This window comes from Lepidochelys olivacea, assembly GCF_965140295.1.
Source record: "Lepidochelys olivacea isolate rLepOli2 genome assembly, chromosome: 7".
NCBI lineage: Eukaryota > Metazoa > Chordata > Testudines > Cheloniidae > Lepidochelys > Lepidochelys olivacea.
This window is the reverse complement of record NC_140417.1, coordinates 65413280-65434310: the sequence shown is the minus strand read 5'-3', so window position 1 is coordinate 65434310 and position 21031 is coordinate 65413280. Positions and strand designations below refer to the sequence as shown.

The 21031-nt window shown below is 38.1% G+C and overlaps 1 protein-coding gene across 3 annotated transcripts in view; it reads left to right on the top strand.

Moving 5' to 3' along the window:
• DLG5 (discs large MAGUK scaffold protein 5) overlaps positions 1-21031 on the top strand; it is a 179724-nt gene that overhangs the window by 145730 nt on the left and 12963 nt on the right. For all 3 annotated transcript variants that reach the window (XM_084633105.1, XM_084633106.1, XM_084633107.1), the window contains 14 exons: positions 613-751; positions 3083-3227; positions 4631-4752; positions 5926-6015; positions 7452-7620; positions 11387-11549; positions 12460-12593; positions 14082-14246; positions 14602-14785; positions 17483-17631; positions 18031-18201; positions 19450-19646; positions 19993-20136; positions 20371-20498. In XM_084633105.1, the coding sequence (XP_084489231.1) occupies positions 613-751; positions 3083-3227; positions 4631-4752; positions 5926-6015; positions 7452-7620; positions 11387-11549; positions 12460-12593; positions 14082-14246; positions 14602-14785; positions 17483-17631; positions 18031-18201; positions 19450-19646; positions 19993-20136; positions 20371-20498 (2100 nt within the window). The remainder of the gene's footprint in view (positions 1-612; positions 752-3082; positions 3228-4630; positions 4753-5925; positions 6016-7451; positions 7621-11386; positions 11550-12459; positions 12594-14081; positions 14247-14601; positions 14786-17482; positions 17632-18030; positions 18202-19449; positions 19647-19992; positions 20137-20370; positions 20499-21031) is intronic.

Here is a 21031-nt window from a genome sequence, read left to right as displayed (position 1 = left end):
AGTCTTGCTTTAGGCAGCCATGTGCTCTGATGGCTGGGGAAAAGAAACAAGTGTAGAATTTGTTTTTAAACATCTGTTTTTGGAGGGGTTTATTGTTGAAACCGTGTGGGACCAACAGATTTTAAGAAAGAATTTGAATAGGGGGGCAGATGTTTTGCACGCCTGAAGAGGGAGTGAGTTCCAATGTAGGCCTCGATTAAGCAAGGTAATTTGCCAGGTGCATAACTTTTAAGCGTCTGAGCAAGCCCCTTGAAGTCACTGGGCCTGTTGACATGCTCGGAGTTACACACATGCCGAAATACCTTGCTGAATCAGGGCCGTAAAGGGGGAAGAAGGCATGAGGAGGACAGAGAGTCCACAAGAGGGACTGGAGGGCCATAGGTAATGGATTGGGAGAGTCCTATGGGAGAGAATGAGAGCTGAGATGTAGGCAGAGAGGAGCTTGAAGATGAAGACAACATGAAAGAACAGTGAAGAATAATGAAGGAGGGGGGTGATATCAGCGAAGTGGTGGGATCAAAGCATAATAATCAACCAGCAAGTTATTTTTGTACTAGTTTATACAAAGCTTTCTGGATTAGTTGCAGATTGAATTCTGCACTTTGCTTACAGGTACAGAAATACACTCCAGCCAGTGAAGAGCATCTCTCTCCGGAGCTCCAGGAGTGGGCCCCATATTCACCAAAACGTTCCACTAGGCACAGCGATGGTTTTGTGTCTTCCTCCTTGTACACTGGAGCCATGTCGGCAGGTTAGTGATGATGACCTGGATGGTAATGTCGGTAATGTCATGGTGATAATTTTTCCTCATTTTTAATGTTCTGACAACAAGCTAGACGTACTTGTTTTGTGCTCAAAGCAGAATTCTGTTTGTAGATGTGAAGGCCAAAAGTGACCATTATGATTGTCACGCTGTCTGGAGTGGTTCATGACCATGAGTGCCAACCTCAGGGCAGACTGTCGAAAAGCAGGTTAAAGCGGCAAAGAGTCCTGTGGCACCTTATAGACTAACAGACATATTGGAGCATAAACTTTCGTGGGTGAATACCCACTTCGTCGGATGCATGCAGTGGAAATTTCCAGAGGCAGGTATAAATATGCGAGCAAGAATCACGTTAGGGATAACGAGGTTAGCTCAATCAGTGAGGGCCTAAAAAGCAGGTTAGACACTTTGGTGTCTAAATTAGTGGTATGTTCTTTAATTAGATTTCACCAGTCCAGTAACAAATGTGAACGCCTAAAGCACTATAACAGTCTTACCATGGAGTCACAGACAATCTCTTGGGCATTCCTGTCTGTCTTGCCATTCCGTTAAGCTGCACTTCATTGTGGTGGGTGCTATACACCAAATATCACAAAAGATTCAAGTTGCACTGTTCAGACCTAACCAGAGACCTGGGGGTTTATTTTAAGAGAACTCATGAATTTAGAGACTCAGAAAGGTTATTCATGCTTCACAAGGATCTCGGAAAAGGTCTTCATGCTAAGTGGAGAGGCAGCGTAGTCTCATGGATACGGCGCTGGAGTGGGCATTTAATAGAACTGGATTCTAATCCTGTCACTGCCACTAACTTGCTGTATAGCTTTGAGCAAGTCACTTTCTGTGCCCCTTTCACCTCCCACCCTTTGTTCTGACAAATTATACTGTAAGGTCTTCAAGGCTCTTATTTGCCTAGCCCATGGGGGCCTCTGGGTGCAATTTTAATATAAATACTGTCTGCCTTCTCCAATCAGATGGAAACTGCTCATCCGAGAGGTTTACTTTAATTACGAAAAAAGCAGTGTGAGATGACTGTGTGAAATCAATGGCAAAAATGAGCGTTTTCTTGCAGGAAATGTTAGAAAGCAGCTATTTGAGTTTCATTGCCTACCTTTTTAACAAACAACAATAACAAAAACCACACTGTAGAATTGATGTAGAGGTACTGGCTGATGTGGTGACCAGCAGGAGCATCTCGCTGGCCATTGGTAGTTAGAAATATCTCCCCAGTGTCTTTCAAAATACTGGTTTAGTATGGTTTGCATTTGAACTGGCATAGAGGATCTCTGAGAAAAAAATGTATCAATATGTATTTGCCTGAGTTTAGTGAGCCAGGGTCTGAGGTATGTCCATTCAGCAATTCTCAAAGCCAAGGTCCAGCTCAAATAGGTGTGAAGTTTAATTTGAATATTGTTTACAGTTCTTGTTAGTGCCTCTTTGGTTATCATCCTGATGGTCACTGAATTACTGGCTGATAGCAGAAAACTCATTCAATCTCTGTGCCTCAAGTTACCCACCTGTAAATGAGGATATTATTTAATCAATATTAGTAAAACAGAGTTCTTTATCCCTATTGCATCTCTCATGCAAAGTATTATAAAATGTAATGATAAAACTATTATTAATTAATAACTGTGACTTTATTGGAAAGTATTTTCACTAAAAAAGCCCTTTCCTTATTTTTATATAATAGTGCCCTTAATTTTATAACAAAGCTCATCAAAGTATATCTGACGGTAAATATTCATTCTTTGTCTTGCAAAATGTTTCTGCAACTGTGAAATACGATACCAAAACTTCTGTTGAACAACATTTTGTCTGATAGTAAAGTATGAGTTTACTTTCAATAAAAATCCTAAATATTGAGATTCACATATAAATATCAGTTTCACAGAGTTGTGAATTGTTATCGTCTAAGGTCATAGGACACTATAGAAGTTGGAAGTGCACAAGCCGACCGAAGAGGAAAAAGAACAATTGTAGCTGCGATCAATTTTTTGTGTGCCACACTAAAATTGGACCTCTAGCTAATTATTATTCAGCTAAAAGTATAGAATTATTTCAGTTACATGTTTGACACTATCATGACTTTGAGAAGGGAGAGGACATCTTTTTAGTGGGCAAGTAGATTTTGTTCAATAAAACAGTCTGAATAATGGTTTGAGCCTTGGAGCTAGGTATTCAGCTTCCCACTTTACTACGGATTTGCATAAATGTTACAGGCAAATGACTTTATCCCAGCATCTTGAGTATGCCTAGAATATTTTTGTGAATTTAACTAGGAAAAACTCATACCATATATTTTTGTCCACTTTAAAATAGGTACTGTACCAAGAAGTTTAGCACCATGTCCTGCAGTAACTGCTGTCCTGAGAAATCCAGTTTATACTGCTTGGAGCCACAGAGTTCACACCAACAATTGCCCATCTGTTGCCAGCCAAATCTGCCATCAGCACCTGCATCCCAGGTATATATTCAGAACTTCACAACCTTAGATCTTTAATTTATTTATAAATAAAATCAATCAGAGAAAGCTGCTTCCTGCTGTGCACTTTGGTCCCCACAGAGGAGAACACTATACTAGTGCAGCATAATGTAAAATAATAGTTCTGTTGCACCTTTTATCTGAAAATCTCAAAGCACTTTACAAACATTATGTAAAGGCAGTGACTTCTTCCTATGTAATGTTACTATGGGCTTCCCTGAGAGAGCCCTGCAACTTTGGCTTGAACATTTTTGCCTGAAAATGATTTACTTTGAAAGTAAAGGAGGAAGTGACTGCAAAGACTGTAGAAAATTCAGCTGGCTCTTCAAGTTAAAGGTAATTAAAAACTTACCCTGATCAGAAACGTTTACTGATGTTTTGTTGTCTCCCACTGGCTCAACTCTTTGATCCATTTGGAATTTCCATAGTTAAATGGCTTTGTAAATTTGAACCCTACCTATGTTTGAAGACAACAAATTATAATTGAGCAAAGTTATTAACCGTTATTGTGGATTTTTTGGGCCCAACTCTGCTCTCGTTGGCAAAGTCAGAGATCAAACCCAATTCCTGTTTCTCTACTTTAATTATTAAACCAACACCTTATTCATGGTTAGGTTATATTAGTATATATTTTGCAAATATTTAAAATTGTACCCTTAAGCTTACTAGAAGAAGAGTGAATTTATCATGAAGTACATATTCTGTAGAAAGCATAGGGAGCTGAATTAAAGCCCACAGAAATTACTTCTGTTGAACTGAGAGTCAGTGCACTGTCTGTATAAGAATCTGATATATGAACACTGAACTCTGACTTTCAACTCAGTAATAATCTATTAGCATATTTCATGAAGAGGAGATATGTTTCTCATAATATACATAACTCAGTCTCAAGAACAATTTTTGGAGATTGCAGTCTATGTGGTGTACAGTAATATGCTAGGTAGCTGATACTCACATTGGCAAACATTTATTCAGTGTTATGTCAGGAAGTCCTAGGTATGTATTGTCTGGGACTGGCTTGTACAAATGTCTTCTCAAAACAAAATGTTTTCTCTGGGACTGAATAATAAAGTATCTTTATTGTGCTTCAATATGCTTCTTATGGAATACTTTGTAGAATATAGCTGTCTATGACTCAGCGATTTTAAGGATGTATTGCAGTGAAGTTAATGGATTAAATTGCTGTCCAAATAAGTATGAGAGAATTAAAGCAAAGTAGCAATGGCACTGAGCTACAATGTACGGCTGTAGATACACTTTTCAGGTAGTCTTTCACTGCTCGGCGGGGTTGGGTTTCTTCCTGTTCCTCTGGTTGGCTGGGGTAATGTTCGTTTTGAAGGGTGTGTTTTTTGAAGACACTATAACCTACTTTGTTTTTGATGCAGTGCTCAGCACCAAGGTCGCCTGAGTTTGGACCTAAGTCACAAACACTCCAGTGATTATTCTGAAAACTCACGGACGAGAGCATCACATGGTTCAAATTCATTACCATCCAGTGCAAGACTTGGTAATTAGCATTTCAAATTTGTTCATGCAAAGTACTCTGTTTACATCTAAGACAAAGCAGAGAAAATTCCACCCCACTCAAAGCGTCCGTCATAGCTGTCAGAACCTTAAGGGTCCATTGTTTTTCCTTGTTTCAAGTTTCTAGCTCTTACAATTTAAGCTTCCATTCTCCTCACTGAGAAGATTTCAGTGAAACTCCTTTTACAACCTGTCTGCCTCTCCTCAGTATGTCACAGTGGTGCAAGACACTTCTTTCAGCTGTTGCTGTATGGAAGGCAATTGTGTGGTGACTGTTGTCAGCAGCTAGAAGGATTTCACAAATATAATTTTGAGATTCGGAGGTGAGATGGGAAGAGAGAAAGGAGGTAGCTCCAGAAGGAAGGCATAGATATTACCACTGATCAAATACTTGTGTAGGGCTTACCTAACAAAGTATTACATTGTGGAAAGACAACAGAGTGTATTAAATTGTTTTATGTCCACCTTAGACAGTTCTGATATTTACATTTGTGTCTGTATCTATTCCAGCAAAAATAAAATATATGCATACTTCATGGCAATAGTCTTTAACATTACATAGACCTTTTAATTCTGAAATATTTTAAACTGTATAAACAAGAATCTCATGATCCATCACTGAAATACAACTACTTCTCTGGCAGAACATGGCAGCTGTTTAGCAGTACAACAAAAAACTACATGTCCGTTTAGGACAGGAAGTGAAATCTCTTATCCATTGAAACTAGTGTAGGTAATTGGAATACACCTGAATTCTTTCAAAATGTGCCAGTGGAAGTTCAATGACCACAGATGATCAGGACCTGTCTTACATCTCAGTCATGTAAATTGGCCAAAAAATATTTTAAAGAGTTCTTTGGTGCCCAAATAAGTATTAGATAGGTCAGTCATTTTGTAGTACCCAGTAATGGTGCATTTTAAGCAATGCCATAGCTGTACTAGCTGTTTGAACTAGGAAGTTTGCCAGCCATGAAAATGGTATTATAAAGGGTTTTTTTTTTTTTTTGGTAATGCCTTGATTCTGATAGGAGAACTGGACTCTTGCCCCTACATAGAGACCATTTAGCTTGTCTTTGAAGAATGAGAACCTAAATATGTTTTATCCGTTTGCATTTACATATGTCATAAATTGTGACATTTTCTTGTTATAAAATAGGTTCTTCCAGCAACTTGCAGTACAGGACGGAAAGAATTAAGATCCCTTTAACCCCAAGGTATCCGAGATCCATCCTGGGCTCTGACAGGGGTAAAGTCTTCTATTCTTAACTTTTTATTTGTTGCCAACCCAAAATTCATGAGACAGGTCCCCAAAAGAGAGTTTTAAAAATTATCGGATTTTAAAATTATTTTTTCAAGGATTTTCTCATAACTACAAGGAGTAGAAAGTTCCTTTTAACTTTTCCAAATGAAAGCACTTGATTCCAGGAGCTGGAGCTTCTTGGAAAACATCAATTATCACAAGTCTCCTGATAAAATAGTGTGTGTCAACACAGCACTCTGTAAGAGTTCTAGTCCCATATGAAGTCATTTCCTAATTTTATAATAGCGGTGAAATGACTCCATAAAAGGTGTATGCATAATTTTGTTCGCTCTAAAACACTGTATTCTTTGGCAAATTGAAGTCTTTCTAAACGAGACATGAATTTACAATTTAAAGGATTTTACATATTAATATTTTGCTTACATAAAGCATTCTTCATCAGAGGACTTAAACATTTTACAAATTTATTGAATTATTAGAAATATATAGAACTGTTCAAATTATTTTCAGGAAACAATTTATTCTTTTCATTTAGCCCTTTTTTTCTGTTAATGAACTGTACAGCAGAACAGATTTTAATTCTTCAGAGAATATTTTACACAAGTAGAACTCAGCCTGTAAATTGCTTGAAAGTTCTTGACTGCCATTATTGCTTTGAGTATTTTGTATCTATAATTAAATATTAAAGATGCTTTAATTGGACATATATAGGTCATGTGTTATGTTACTGTACCCTGACTGAAGGAACATAAGTCTTATAAACAAGTTTCTTTTGTGATTACTAACTTCAAATTTACTTTCTGCAACATTCCATGGTGCAGCAAACGATTGATTTGAACTTTCCTGCTGGTCAGCTTGTTCAGTCAAATATTCCTGGGGAGAAAAAATAGTCAAAGCAAATTTTATTTAAAACTGTAGATGTTCACAAATAATTTTTTTCACTATTTGACCTGTAGGTTATGTGCATGGACTTGTGCTGCTTACGCTCTGTTGTTGTTTTGAAACGTTTCATAAGGCATTCTGTAGCCAGAACCCAGGAGAGTGGATAAAGATCCTTTGAGACTATCCCTAACATTCAGATCTTTATTTCATTTTTACCTCGATTTTCTTTATTTCATTATGATGTCAGGACTTTCCATTACTCAAGTGCATTTATATATTCAGTTGAAGGAGCTTGCCTGTGACAGGTTCTCACTGTTATAGTTTCAAGCCAGTGCTCTCAAGTTCTAGAGCAGGAAAATCAACTCACATTTGAAAGGATATTGCATGTGTAAATATCTTCTCATGTTTATGTAAACTATGTATCACATTTGTATTGTGGGTGTGTATGTCTTTTAATGTCTCTTCAGATTCCTCCATTGCAAGACGTTTACAATAAGCACTACATACAAAAAGTGAATCCCTTTCTTGTATTATTACAGGTTCACTGTCACATTCTGAATGTAGCAGTCCTAGCCTGATAACCCCTCCACAGTCACCACTGAACCTGGAAACATCATCTTTTGCCAGCAGCCAGTCACAGAACTCCCTTTCTACGTTACCTAGGATTTCTGTTAGCCCAGTATCAACTGGAGAGCGTAGAAAAGATAGGTAAGGTGATAGTTGTCATCTTTCATACAAATATACCTGAGATCATCTTGTTTGATAGAGTGAAGAAATGTAAACAATTGGCTGTGCAAAAATCAGGAGTATATTATACGTGTTGAGGTGTACTTTAAGTACTGTTACTTTTTTTTATTATTATTATGTATGTGTTGTGAAAAGCTTGTGTAACATACTCTTCCTTCAGAAGTTTTAGGGTAGCGGTACAGCTTCCAGAAACAAAATGAAGACCCTAAAAGAAGTTTGTGGTTAATAGTAAACTTTTTAATGTGACTGGCCACCAGGCCTAACTCTCATTTGTATTTGCTGTGATTTGGCAGGATTCAATCCAAGCAGATCTCTTCAACAAGGTTAAAATTCAGGACGCTGGCCCTGATCCTGCAAACATGTTTGTACACACTTAACTTTACTACCATGAGTAGTTCCAGTGATTTTAATGGGATTATTCACAGTAGTAAGATTAAGTGCTGCTGAGTGTTTGCAGGTTTGGAGCCTAAGTGTGATGTTGGGTTTTTAATATTATATAGGTTTTCTTTGATGTCACATCCCTGTATCTTATAATGCACATTCAGCTTGTGTTAATTAAATTTGGACTTCCGGTTTTACTTTTATTGTAAAAGTTGCTACCTCTGCATTTGTCAGAGTTTACATCAACTCAAAATATCAAACAAAAAACCGTTGACTCTAAGGGCCAGATTTTTATTTATACTGAGTCCTCTTTACACCATTTTTGGCAGAATAAAGAAACCTTGATGTGGGAGTAAATTACATTTGTATGCACTTTAAGACCCCTGACTGTATAAATAGCAACCTGGCGCTCAAAATGTAAATAATCCAATAACAGGGGCATTCTACATAAAATACTAAAATAATGCTTAAATCTTGCACAAAATTTTATCAGGTTTCATCACGGGGTAACTGAAGATATTTCAGCTATTTTTATTCCACTATGTATATATTGTACTGTACATTGCTGTTTTGAAAGTGACTGTAAAAAGCACATTGTGGAGCTTTATTTATTAATTCACGCTGATTAGCGCAACTGTATTCAGTTTTCAAGTAAAAAGATGCTTTCTGCTAATGGTCAGATTCAATGGTAAGCCTGTAGGGCTGAAGATCAAGCTGGGTTTTTCCCCTTCTTGCACATAACTAATGGAGAGAGTGGTTTGGCAGCACAAATGATGTGTTCAGTGACACCTGTGTGATCTCATATTCCTGTTAATGGGGCTACACAGGTACAAGTGCTTGGAATTTAAAGAATTCTGTTGATGTACAAGCAAAAGTAAAATCCTGCTCGCTTTTAGCCATTTTGACTTTGCTGGGCTTGTGTGGAAAAAGCAGACACATAGGGTAAGGATCTGCTGAGTAAGAAGGTGCAGTTTTTACTTTTCACAGTATGATCCCAGTTCATGAAAGCATCCCTACTGAGGACAGCTGATGTCCTGAATAAATGGGACTTTTCTAAAAGTTTTATGTGCTTTAGAAGACTTAGTCATCCCCCCAATCTCCCAAAAATTTTAACTCGCTGTAACTTTTTCAAGGTGAGATAATACGAATCAAAAATATCAACATTATTTACGATGATGTTAACGAAAAACAATTTAACTTCTAAAAGCAGACCAAAAAGAAGGGATCAGTTTAAAACATTCTTTTAACCTCATAAAGTGAACGTTACAGCAGAAATAAGTGTTACATTTGATTAATAACATTACTAATCAAGTTAGATACCTTTTAAACATTATAATTTTTCCATTATTATTATAGATGCTCTGCTAGCTGTGCATTACTAATTAATTTCCATCTGCTTTTAGTAGAATCCCAAGATAATGCTAGTTCTATCTGTTTGAAAATAGTATGCAGGAATAGAGGTGTTTAGATTTGATTTCCAAGAAAATGCACTCCAAATATATTTTAAAACATGGAATTTGGGCAAAACCATATGTTTTCAGCAACACTCCTTCCCCCACACAATGGAGAAATTCAAATAGACATGCAGTAACAGGTTAGAGAACAGGTTAAGGGGTAGTAAACAAAGGTGCCAAAGATATGACTGGAGCTTTAGGGGGAGAATCCAATTTACTAAATTTTGCATTGCCGTATTATATGTGATTGCATCCTATTCCTAAGAATGTGATATGAGATAAGCTGCATCTGTCTACAGAATGGATTAAGTGTCCTAAAGAAGTGGACATTTAAATGCTGTCTTTGAACAATTTTCAGGTTTCTGGCACTTAGCACATCTCAATTACTATAACAGCATATAAAAGAACATTTAGTTTTTGGTTTAAAGTAGATTAAGTGTGCTTGTAGTAATACATGTTGAAAGAGAGAATACAACCATAAATGTTGTTTTTACAGTAATAAAGGGGAAAGAGGTCCACCTTGTTCTCCCACCTCCCCCTTTCCAAAGGTATCTGTCAGTCACTTGGGTGCTTTTGGAAATTTTACCCAGGGAGCTGGCAGCACCATTTTATAACCACCCTCTAGCACAGTGGTTCTCAACCTATTTACCACTGTGGACCACAAATGCAGCTCTCTGTGTTATGGGGGCCGCATCCACACACTGCTGATTGGGCTGTAAGCAGGCCGCAGGTTGAGAACCGCTGCTCTAGAAGGTTAATGTTTCTATTTGCATGTACCTTGAAAGCCCCCAGTGGTACAGGAGAGTGTGTCTTGATCTGCCATTTTGAAGGGGTTAGAATTGGGCACCACATTAAAAATTATAGGTCCCAGGCAGTTGTGATTTGTTCTGCCTTTTGGAGCAAGGAGTAGAAATTGCACCTTCTGCTAGGAAACTCACAGACTTACCTTACCTAACATTTTATAACACCGCTATTCAACAAGAAACAGACATATAAATCAGATAACAGTACTGTAAATGGAGGAAATGATGGGGAGAAAACTTCACCAGGCTTTCCTTCTAAAATAATGTGTATAGACTATTCTCTCATTATACGTATTAGTGTCTGTTACTATTGTGTGTCTAAGTCTTCTTTTCTTCTCAAATCTTCTGCATCTTTCAGATATCTGTTCCGTAATAGGTCTTTTCTGAGAATCCCTCTGGCTCCTAGGCCTAGGTTCTCATCACTAAGGAGTTTGAGGTTGGCCTGATATAAGGTTGTCCTTCTCAAGCAGCATTGCGCACCTTGTGCTATTTTACATGTTTGGATAATTTCCCTCAAGGAGAATTTGCATGGTAATTGTAATGCTACCATGCAAACTGCTGTCTTCAAGCTTGAGTTTGCAACTGCTTAATTTTCATTACTAATTTGCGTTTCCCTGTGTACAAGTATAAAACTGATATTGTGTATTGGCTTCTCTTGATTCACCACCTTATTATTTACAATGTTTATTTTTACTGGATATTAAGATTTCTAGCATTTATAAACTGTAAGGCACCTTTCTGGAATATGGTTTGTAAATTGCATATTATATATAGTGGTTTACTTTTATATAATATGAATGTGCAGGTTTATTTCCTACCTATTTCACCATCTTAGTATTTATAATTCACGTTTTCCATAACTTTTTTTGCGCAGTCATGTATCTAGAATTGTGTGTCTGATATACATTTAGTTCCACCACTATACATTGCATGGTGTTTAAGGAATGCATAGGCCGTTTACAGTATTTTTAGTAGCTTTTTAAACCAGTCTTAATATTCCACTTCAGATACATAGTGCATGTCGCTTTTCAATATTATGCTTCAAGTGCCATTTTGTCCAAATCAATTTTTGATAATTTCCTCTTAAAGGCCGTACATGGAAGAACCACGCCATGTTAAAGTGCAAAAGGGTTCTGAGCCACTAGGGATTTCCATTGTGAGCGGAGAAAATGGTGGGATATTTGTGTCTAAAGTAACTGGTGGGAGCATTGCCCATCAAGCTGGCCTTGAATATGGTGATCAGTTACTGGAGGTAATTTTGTTTGCTTAACATTTCTACTACTTAGTAAACTAATGCAGTTGTGTGAATATAAAAATAATATGAAATATCTTGTGAATGAGAATCTGTCTCTCAAAATATAAATGATACAATAACAGGGATATTCCAGATCATAATTACAATTTTTTAATTCTATATGAAGTTTCATCACACATTATTCATCAGTTTTTACTTTACTAAGTGTGTTTTGTATAAAGGATAATGCTGCTTTGAAGGTGGCTGTGTAGAACGGACAAGTCTTCTGCTGCAGTGTTAGTGGAAGATAGAGTACCTGAAGCAAAACCATGGAGCCAAACAACCATAAACCTGGTGTTTGAAATTTGTAGCTGGATCCAAAGTTTGTGTCTTGAACCCATCTGTACTTAAAATCATTTCTCATTAGGGTTGCCAATTTTGGTTGGATATATTCCTGGAGATGTCATCACATGACATAATCTTAATTAAATATTAATCTTTAATTCCTGGAGACTCCAGGCCAATTCTGGTGGGTTGGCAACCCGATTTATCATGGTGTAATGTGAACTAGCAAATATTCAAACAAAAAACAACTTTAGGTGCTATTTCGCAATCTTTGCAGTACTTCAGTAGAATGCTATCTGTCATCCAAAAAGAAAAGCATTTCAGGATTGTCATCAAGTTGTCAAATTTTAAAGTTGTATTGATTCCTCCAAAGGAGTAATTAAATAATAAAAGAAAAATCAATAATTCTATAGCTGTTCTTTCTTCCCCTTCTTCAGACAACCGTCTCGCAGCAATCCCACAGATTGAGAGACTCGTGTTTCAAAAAACAGCATCCACAAATCAGGATGCTGCAAGTCTTATAATGATTTTGCTGGTTTTCCTTTGAAAATTGGATGTCTGATGTTTTATTTATTCATTCTAGTTTAATGGAATAAATCTGAGAAATGCTACAGAGCAGCAGGCTCGACTGATCATTGGACAGCAATGTGACACCATAACTATTCTGGCTCAGTACAACCCACATATGTATCAACTTGGCAATCACTCACGATCGAGGTAAAAGTAGCTAGACCTTGAAAATGCTATTGTCTGGTCTGTGTCATTTATCAAGATATTAAAAACATTCTAAACTGACACTATTAAAGATGTTTTGATTAAAAAATATGAGTGCTTAGAAAAAACAAAACAAGGTGAATAGCATCCATTTTAAAACCAAGGCATTTGTTTTATTTTGTTTAAGACTAAACAAGGAAAAAGTTACTTTTCAGAAACATGAAACTAAAAACAAAAAATGTGTTCTTTTCTACCACAGTAATCACACATTGGTTTGCTTTAGGAGCGCTAGTAGCAGTGACACTTTGTCAAAAGAGTACTGAAGTTGGTTTTGGTTTTTTTTTTGTTTTTGCAAAGTCTGTGCAATTATATATAGGCTTTTTTAGGAATTTTCTCAGAGTTGGGGGGGGGGTGAAAGAAGAGCCTACTGGCCTTTCAAGAGGGGACTTTTATCTAAAATATACCTGACTACATATCAAAAAATAAGGGACTGTTTCTGTAAGAATCCACTTGGATCTTTAGAAACAGGCTGGTTCAAGCAAAAAAATCTATGCTCCGGAGAGACTACCTGGACATTCACAAAGGTGAACTGTAGTGCTCTTAAGAGGGAAAAAAACAAGTTAATGACACCATCAATATTTAAGCAGCCACATTCCTTGGTCAGCTTTAGTTGTTACTGATGTCCTCTGCTTGTAGTAGGCTCATACTGTGATAAGCTCAGGCCTTGTCTACGCTACAGGGAAAAGTCGATCTAAGCCGTGCAATTTGTGTTACATGAATAGCGTAACTCAAATCGATGTAGCTTAGATCTACTTACTGTGGGGTCCACACTACACTCTTCACTAGACCCGCTAAATTGACCGACCACCAATGCATCGATTGCCACACATCGATTCCCTGGTAAGTGTAGACAAACCTCAGTATAAATGCTAGCTAGGTAACTCCATGCCTGCAGACACTGCAGGTAAATAAAACATCCCAACCTGCCAGCAGCTTACCCTGACAAGCCGGGAGCCAAAGTTTGCCAACCCCTGAAATATAGGGTCAGCTTATGAAAGGGTCATACAGTTTTTATCTATCTATCTTGGGGGGCCGGCTTATAAACAAACGGGCTAATGAACAAGTATATACGGCATTTATTCAGAAATAGCAATAAAAAGCAAAAATATACTAGTGAGGCGTATAGTTCCCTACAGAAACCAAGGACCTAACTGGGAGATCTGCACAGAGAAGTCTTGCAAAACAGAACCCAAAGACATTAGCTATAACGGTAGTGCAAAGTTGCCTAGAAAGAAATTTAGAAGGCTTATACTGTTGCACTATTTTGAGATTTCTCATCTGATTTCAACTTGATTTTAGCCCAGATTGAGATTCCAGGGAAAACCAGTATCTGAATTATGAATGTTCCTTGATATCTGAAGTTAGTTTGGTATTTGTTGGACTGTTAACATTTATCAGTGTATTTTACACCCTCTCTCGCTCTCTGTTTAGTTCTCGTTTAGAACCAGTGAGCAATCATTCCACTCCTCAAGGCAGTGGAGCTGCAACCCCCGACAATCATTCCATAATTGATACTGTGAGTGAACAGGATGAAGGAACAATGACACCTCCATCCAAACAAACCACACCGACAACTAGTCCCCGGAATTCCATGAGGTAAGTAGTCTGACCATGTCATTTTCTGTTTTCCAAAATTGGCGGAGGACAAGACATGAAATGAAACGTGCTTCTTGAAGTGCACTGACATGTTTCAATAGACAGGAGCACATGGCTTGAAATAAAACAATTTCCTTGTTTCTTGCAGACCTATTTGAGAAGCACTTCAAATACAAATGGAGCAACAAGATTAGTTTAATTAAGAACCATATAGGAAGCATGAAGTTGAAGTTAAAAATGGGATGCTTATGCTCTAGAGATGTAATAAGGAGGGAAATAGACTGCTTTTCTTCTTGTTGCACTTGAATTGTAAATGAGAGCAGCTAATACACTTTTTTCAAATTGCTATCAAAAGGGTCCCTGTGGACACAAACAAGAGGACCCCTGAACCAAGAAATGTTGTCATTAAAAAATCCCAAGTGGAGCTTGGAATCCAGATATGTGGTGGAAACCTGCATGGAATATTTGTGTCTGATATAGAAGAGGACAGCCCAGCAAAAGGACCTGATGGACTAGTAACAGGAGACATAATACTTGAGGTAAACTGTGAAGATACAAAATATAGAAGACATATTCCCTTCTAACCTTTCAAATTTTAAAAAAAAGCATGTAGCTTGAGAGCATGCCTGATGGTAGTCCAACAAATTAGTTGTTGCTACTAGATTCCTTACAGCAGGGCACTTTCTGGCAGGTTTGACAGCTACATGCAGTTGCCCGTAGGAACTACGTTGTTCGCTTTTATGTTTCTGTTCTGAAGCATTCTTTTCTCTGCTTCATGTTAGGCCTTGCTTACACTAGGGGCACTCAGCAAAAGTCACCCCCCCCCCCCACTAAGACCAGTTCATTTTCACCAGTGTTAGTAACCCTGGAAAACCTAGTGCAGACTGATGGCCCTTCCAAGTGTGAAAAATGTCTAAGTGATGCTATGAGAACTCTGAGTCTGTCTGAAACAAGAGCTCTGAGATCTGTGAACTGTCCCCATCATTTCGATGGTGTGTTACGTTGCAAGTCTCTTAAGTGTTTAAATGCCAACAGGAACTATTTCACAGGTGATCGTTTTAGCAGAAATGTGCCTATTTTTCATTGTTGGCTGGAGTGGCAACTGGGACAGGTGTCGTGGGGCAACTACTTGCTGGGAAATGTGAAATTACCATTATCAGAAATTAATCTCTTTGTCAGCCATATGTATAATTCCTAGTGTAGACGTGGTAAACTGCTATGAGCCACAGTTAGCACAGTTTCATCTGTCTGCAGTAGGGGTTTGCAGTGGTTCAGCCACACAGATGGCTGTAATTAGGACAAACTCTCAGTGCAGAGAAGACCTTAGACTGCTCTGAGGAGAGTCATCCACTTCCCAGAACGAAAACTGTCCCATGACCTACTCTGCACTTACTCCTTGTCAGTACAAAAATCTGCAGCACGCTGCAAGAGTAACAACTGCAGCAGCATACGAAAAATTGGATTAGTATGAAAACCCTAAATTGCACAAAGAACTCTGTGCTGATTGGAACAGACTGTTGAGGAGGGGAGGGAGTACGCCATGATTCTGGAGTCCCTGCCCCATAGGTTGGGCCTAATATACCACTGGGGACTCAGGGCCTTGGTTTTAACTCTCACAGTTAAATAGTTGACAATAACTGACACTACACGGAGGCTTATCTTTGCTAAAGACAGGGAGTTTAGAGTACAAACTACACACAAGCTTGAAGTACCAGTGTTGGTGTACATGTACTAGGAGTTGAGAATTAGTGCTCTAGAGGGTAGTAGGCTCTAGATGAGAAACCTTGAGCCCTGACTCTGTAGATAGGATACAATAGCCCCTATGGACCGCAAGCCCTCTCCCCGTGTGGTGGAAGCAAGAAGAAGGGAGGTTCCATGTTACAGAGAAGTTTGGTCTTGTATCACAGATTTCCCTGGTGACCTTGGGCAACCCCTTAATCTTTCTGTGCCTTGTTTTTCCATCTGTGAAATGGGGATATTTCCCTACTTGACAGGGGTATTGGGAGGATAAATACATTGTTTGTGAGATGCCTAGATACTAATGTGATGGAGTGCAGGTGAGTACTTTGGTAGATGTTCCCATTGTACCTGCTTACTCCTTGATACTGGTCCACACGTAGGAGATGTGCAGGGTTTGTTTTTAAGTTTACGCCTTGATTCAGACCACTTGATCTGCCTATGAATCCTAAAATAAAAATCATGGACTGAACAGAGACACTGAATTTGTGGTTTATTACAACAATCTGTACCCCATTAACCCCCTCTTTTTGTCCTCTGACTGCAGAGGTGTTAACAGGCCACTCAACCTTGAATAGTACCTTACAATATGTGCTAAAAGAAATGCATGCATCCGATGCAGTGAGCTATAGCTCACGAAAACATATGCTCAAATAAATTTGTTAGTCTCTAAGGTGCCACAAGTCCTCCTTTTCTTTTTGCGGATACAGACTAACACGGCTGCCACTCTGAAACCTGTACTTACGCTAACAATCTGTTCCACCCTGCATTTTGCTGTGACTCTGGGAGTACCTTTCCCAGACCTGAAGAGCTCTGTGTGGTTCGAAAGCTTGTCTCTCTCACCAACCAAAGTTGGTGCAATAAAAGAGATTACTGCCTTGTCTACAAGATTATGTCAACCTGTACACAATCAGCCAGCGCATTGTGGGATGGCTCCTGAAAGCGATAACAGTCGACATAAGGAACACACTGTCTACACTGACACTGCGTCGACCTAATTACATCAACCATGACTCTATGCTGTTCGAGGAGGTGTTACAATCAGCGTAGAGATGCACTGGTGTCAGCGGGAGCCAAATTTAAGCGAAGATGTTTCCATAGCTAGGTCGATGTAAGGTGCACCTAACCCCTCACCCACTTTTTCTCTCTAGGAATCCTAAATAAGTTCTCCTTGGAATCTTGTGATTTCCTGCTTTTGTGTCCAGAATAGCTAAGGGAATATGGTGGCTTTTTCTCTTCTTGTGTATATCCACTGCATTTTCTTTAGGGATTTTTTTTAAATCCTCCTCTCTCTCTCAGTGCTGGACATTTTAACTGGTGCCTACACTAATGTTGTATCATGCTGTGGTGAGTTTTCCTTTTACACACGTACCTGCCTTTGGGAGAACCAAACTCCCACTTCAAATGCTTCCTCAGGCTCCACTCTAATCCTACAATGTATTAAGACACAGCGTCAGCTCTGAGACCTCATGAGTTTTGGGTTTTTCTGTATTTTACAGTATGGATCTGTTGATATGCGAAATAAAACAGCTGAGGAAGCCTACCTTGAAATGCTGAAGCCAGGAGAAAATATCAGAGTGAAGGCTCAGTACAGAATAGAAGAATTCAACAAGATTAAAGAGTTACCTGGAGATGGATTCTATATCAGGTATTCACATGTCCATTATATAGCTTAGATTTTTCCAGTAAGAATCACATGTAGTTGCAAATAGTTTCAAGGTAAAGGACCATACAAGGCTGCTAGAATAGTATGCTGACCATTGTATGCAAGGGATCAGAGAGGCAGCAAATCAGTCTTTTGGCGTATTTTGGAAATTCAAAGCACAATGCCGTATCTCAGTTAGCCCTTGATTCTTTGCAATTGCTGGAAGTGTGCAACCTGTATCCCAAGTTTAACTGCATACTGTACTGTGAGTACATGGGCATTTGGAATGTTAGAGACCAACTCCAGCGGAGTGTCATTTATTTTCCTAAATATCTACACCACTTGCTTCACTTGAGATGGTGGAGCTTCAGTTATAGAGTCTATTTATGTCTCTCTTTGCAGAGCACTTTATGATCGGCTGGCAGAGGTGGAGCAGGATTTAAACTTTAAGAAGGATGACATTTTGTATGTTGATGATACTCTACCACAGGGGAACTTTGGTTGCTGGATGGCTTGGCAGCTGGATGAGAATGCTCAAAAGCTAGAGAGAGGACAGATTCCCAGCAAATATATGTAAGTGACCTTAGTGAAAAATTGTTTCTTAAAGTTCCTGAATGATGAGCTATAAACAAAAAAGAATCGGGTTTCAGTCTTCAAAGCTGTGTGATTCCCGTGAGGTATTAGTTTCCTAGAAGTGTTTTAGGGGTGGCATGTTTTAATAACATCTAATTAAATAAGACGTTCTGTCAAGTCATTTTAGTGCTGCTAATAGTAACCTCCTAAAAGTAGAAATGACACACAGTGCTGTGCTGTGAAAGAAGATTCAGACAGTAACCAGAAATATCATTTAAATTGGGGGTGTAAGACCCATTTTTAGACAGCCATTCCCTTTTGAATTATGATATGTGTAGATTGAGGACTGTGTACCCAAAACAATCCCCTATTACCAAAGGGAAATATTCACCAAGATCAAGGGCAGAATATAACCTTTATTCAGCCATTACATTTTTAGCTGTTTAGTGAAGTCGCATTCAGTATCATTCAGTAGGCAAATAGTCTCACCTTTTTAAGACCACTGCTATTTCTGCACTTCCGTTCTCTCCTTTCCTCATAAGAACTTGTAAGCAATTCTTGACCATAGAAGCTATGCTAATACGTAGGCTAGCTGTTACATAACATTTTGAAAACACAGTATAGACATAATTATCCTCACACTGTTCCTGTGAGCTAAGTAAGAAGGAACTGACCCTATTTTGCAGACATAAAGATACCTGCTATGTGTACAGTAAGTTTGCTTCCATTTTTAATACAACTGCATGATAGTAATTTTGTGTTAGACTGTTAAACAAAACTAATCACCTAGTTTGCAGAAACAATAATGGCAATACAACGTGCAGCATCTTATAACCAAAAGTGTGGCTATATGTCTATGTAGGGGGAGGTGGGCTTTCATTGGGAATTAGGGGCCTAATTACCTTTAAAAATCTTCCCCAAAATTCTCAGCCAGAACTTGTCAAGCTCTTTCCAGTGCTATTATGTTTACCCACATTCTAGTGTTCCTGAAGAAAGGCCCAGAAAGTCAGACTTAAGAGATATAATACATGGGATATATTCTTCCAATGTTGATCAATAGTAGTTTCAGCTATCTTTTCAGGTTATGGATATTCTGTTGATGCTGCTTGAGATCATTTGGCAATTGTCCTATACAAGTTTTCCTTAGTGATGTTAGATTTTTTTCTTTTCTTTTGTGAAGAATGGCTCTTAAAATCCCTATGTGTTGGTACTAACCTGAATACAATTACTCAATCCATTTCACTCTAGGATGGACCAGGAGTTCTATAGGAGACACAGTATGTCTGAGACTAAAGATGAAAACAGCTCCACTAAGACTTTGTCAGCAGCAGCTCGAAGATCATTCTTTAGAAGAAAGCATAAACACAAGCGTAGTGGTTCCAAAGATGGAAAAGATTTACTGGCTCTCGATACAATCAGTACAGACTCCATTCCTTTCTTGGATGGCAAGTGCCTTTGTTAGTTTTAGTTTTCTTAAGGCTATGAAAAACACCTGAGAGAAGTGTGGTTTTCTGGTTGGTCTGCATATAAACACTGGAGAATCATCTGTGTACTGTGACACTCATTGTCCTCAGGCACCAACATAGGCATTAAATAACAAACCAGATCATCATCTCAAATTAGTGCTTGTAATTTATTAACTTAAAAAGTCCATTTCCCGATGTATGAATAGTAAAATTTAACCTTTTGAGCAGGGTTGCCTCCCTCACCCCCCGCCCCTTTAATTATCTGAACGATACTGCAAAAACATTTTAAATTGTGCATAAGTGACTTTTTTGTTTCTCTTTTTAGATTCTGTGAGTCTGGCTTATCAGCGTGTACAGAAGGTGGATTGTACCTCTCCCAGGCCCGTACTCATTCTAGGACCATTACCTGATGCTGTGAAGGACATGCTAGTCAAAGAATCTCCTGGAAAATTTTGTAGATGTCCCCTTGGTAAGTGTACAAGGATTGAGAGCAACTTTGTGTGTTTTGCCATGTCATGTTTATTTGTACTTGTAGAAATAACACAATCATCTGACCTAACAACTGGATTAAAGGGTAGCACAAAGATTCTGGAAGGGGTAGGAAAAAGCAGGACCGTGAAATTCTATATAATATCCTGTAAATCTTGTTCTGTGGTTAAGAAATATAAATGAACGAAGTATCAATTTTTGTTCTTTGAAATAGAAGTGATGAAAGCTTCCCAACAAGCCATCGAACGGGGAGTGAAAGACTGTTTGTTTATAGATTACAAACGAAGGAGTGGACATTTTGATGTGACAACAGTAGCTTCAATAAAGGAGATAACAGAGAAGGTGATTGTCTCTCTATGGTATCTTCTCCAGCTCTCCAGTTCACTGTAAAATTTACAGATAATTATTATATACTGTGTTTCCTGAAAAAAATTGTACTAGTACTGATATTGTTCTGTTTCAAAAGATTACCAAAGAATTGTTCCCAGGGCATTTTCTTATTGAGAAAAACAAGGTAATTTAATATAAATGCTGTTACCTTGTTTTATCATGTCACTATTTAAAGACTCTCTTATAATCCTAGATGTAGAGAAATTGGTTGTGTTAGTGGTTCTTTTTTAAGTCATCTTAATATTAGTTAAAAATAGAAATTCTGTGCATTGCATAGTTTGAATTAAAAATATTTTGAAAAATAAAAAGTTAAGTACTTTGTTTCTTGACATTGCTCAGAGCATGAAATTTGCCAGTGCATAAACACTGCAAGAAAGAAACCTCTAAACTGACATTAACAGAATTAAAATGTGTTCTGTCAAACCGGATATATACTCTTACCGCTAAAGGAGTAGAGCTGCATATTTGGTCTCATTAGGAGATAT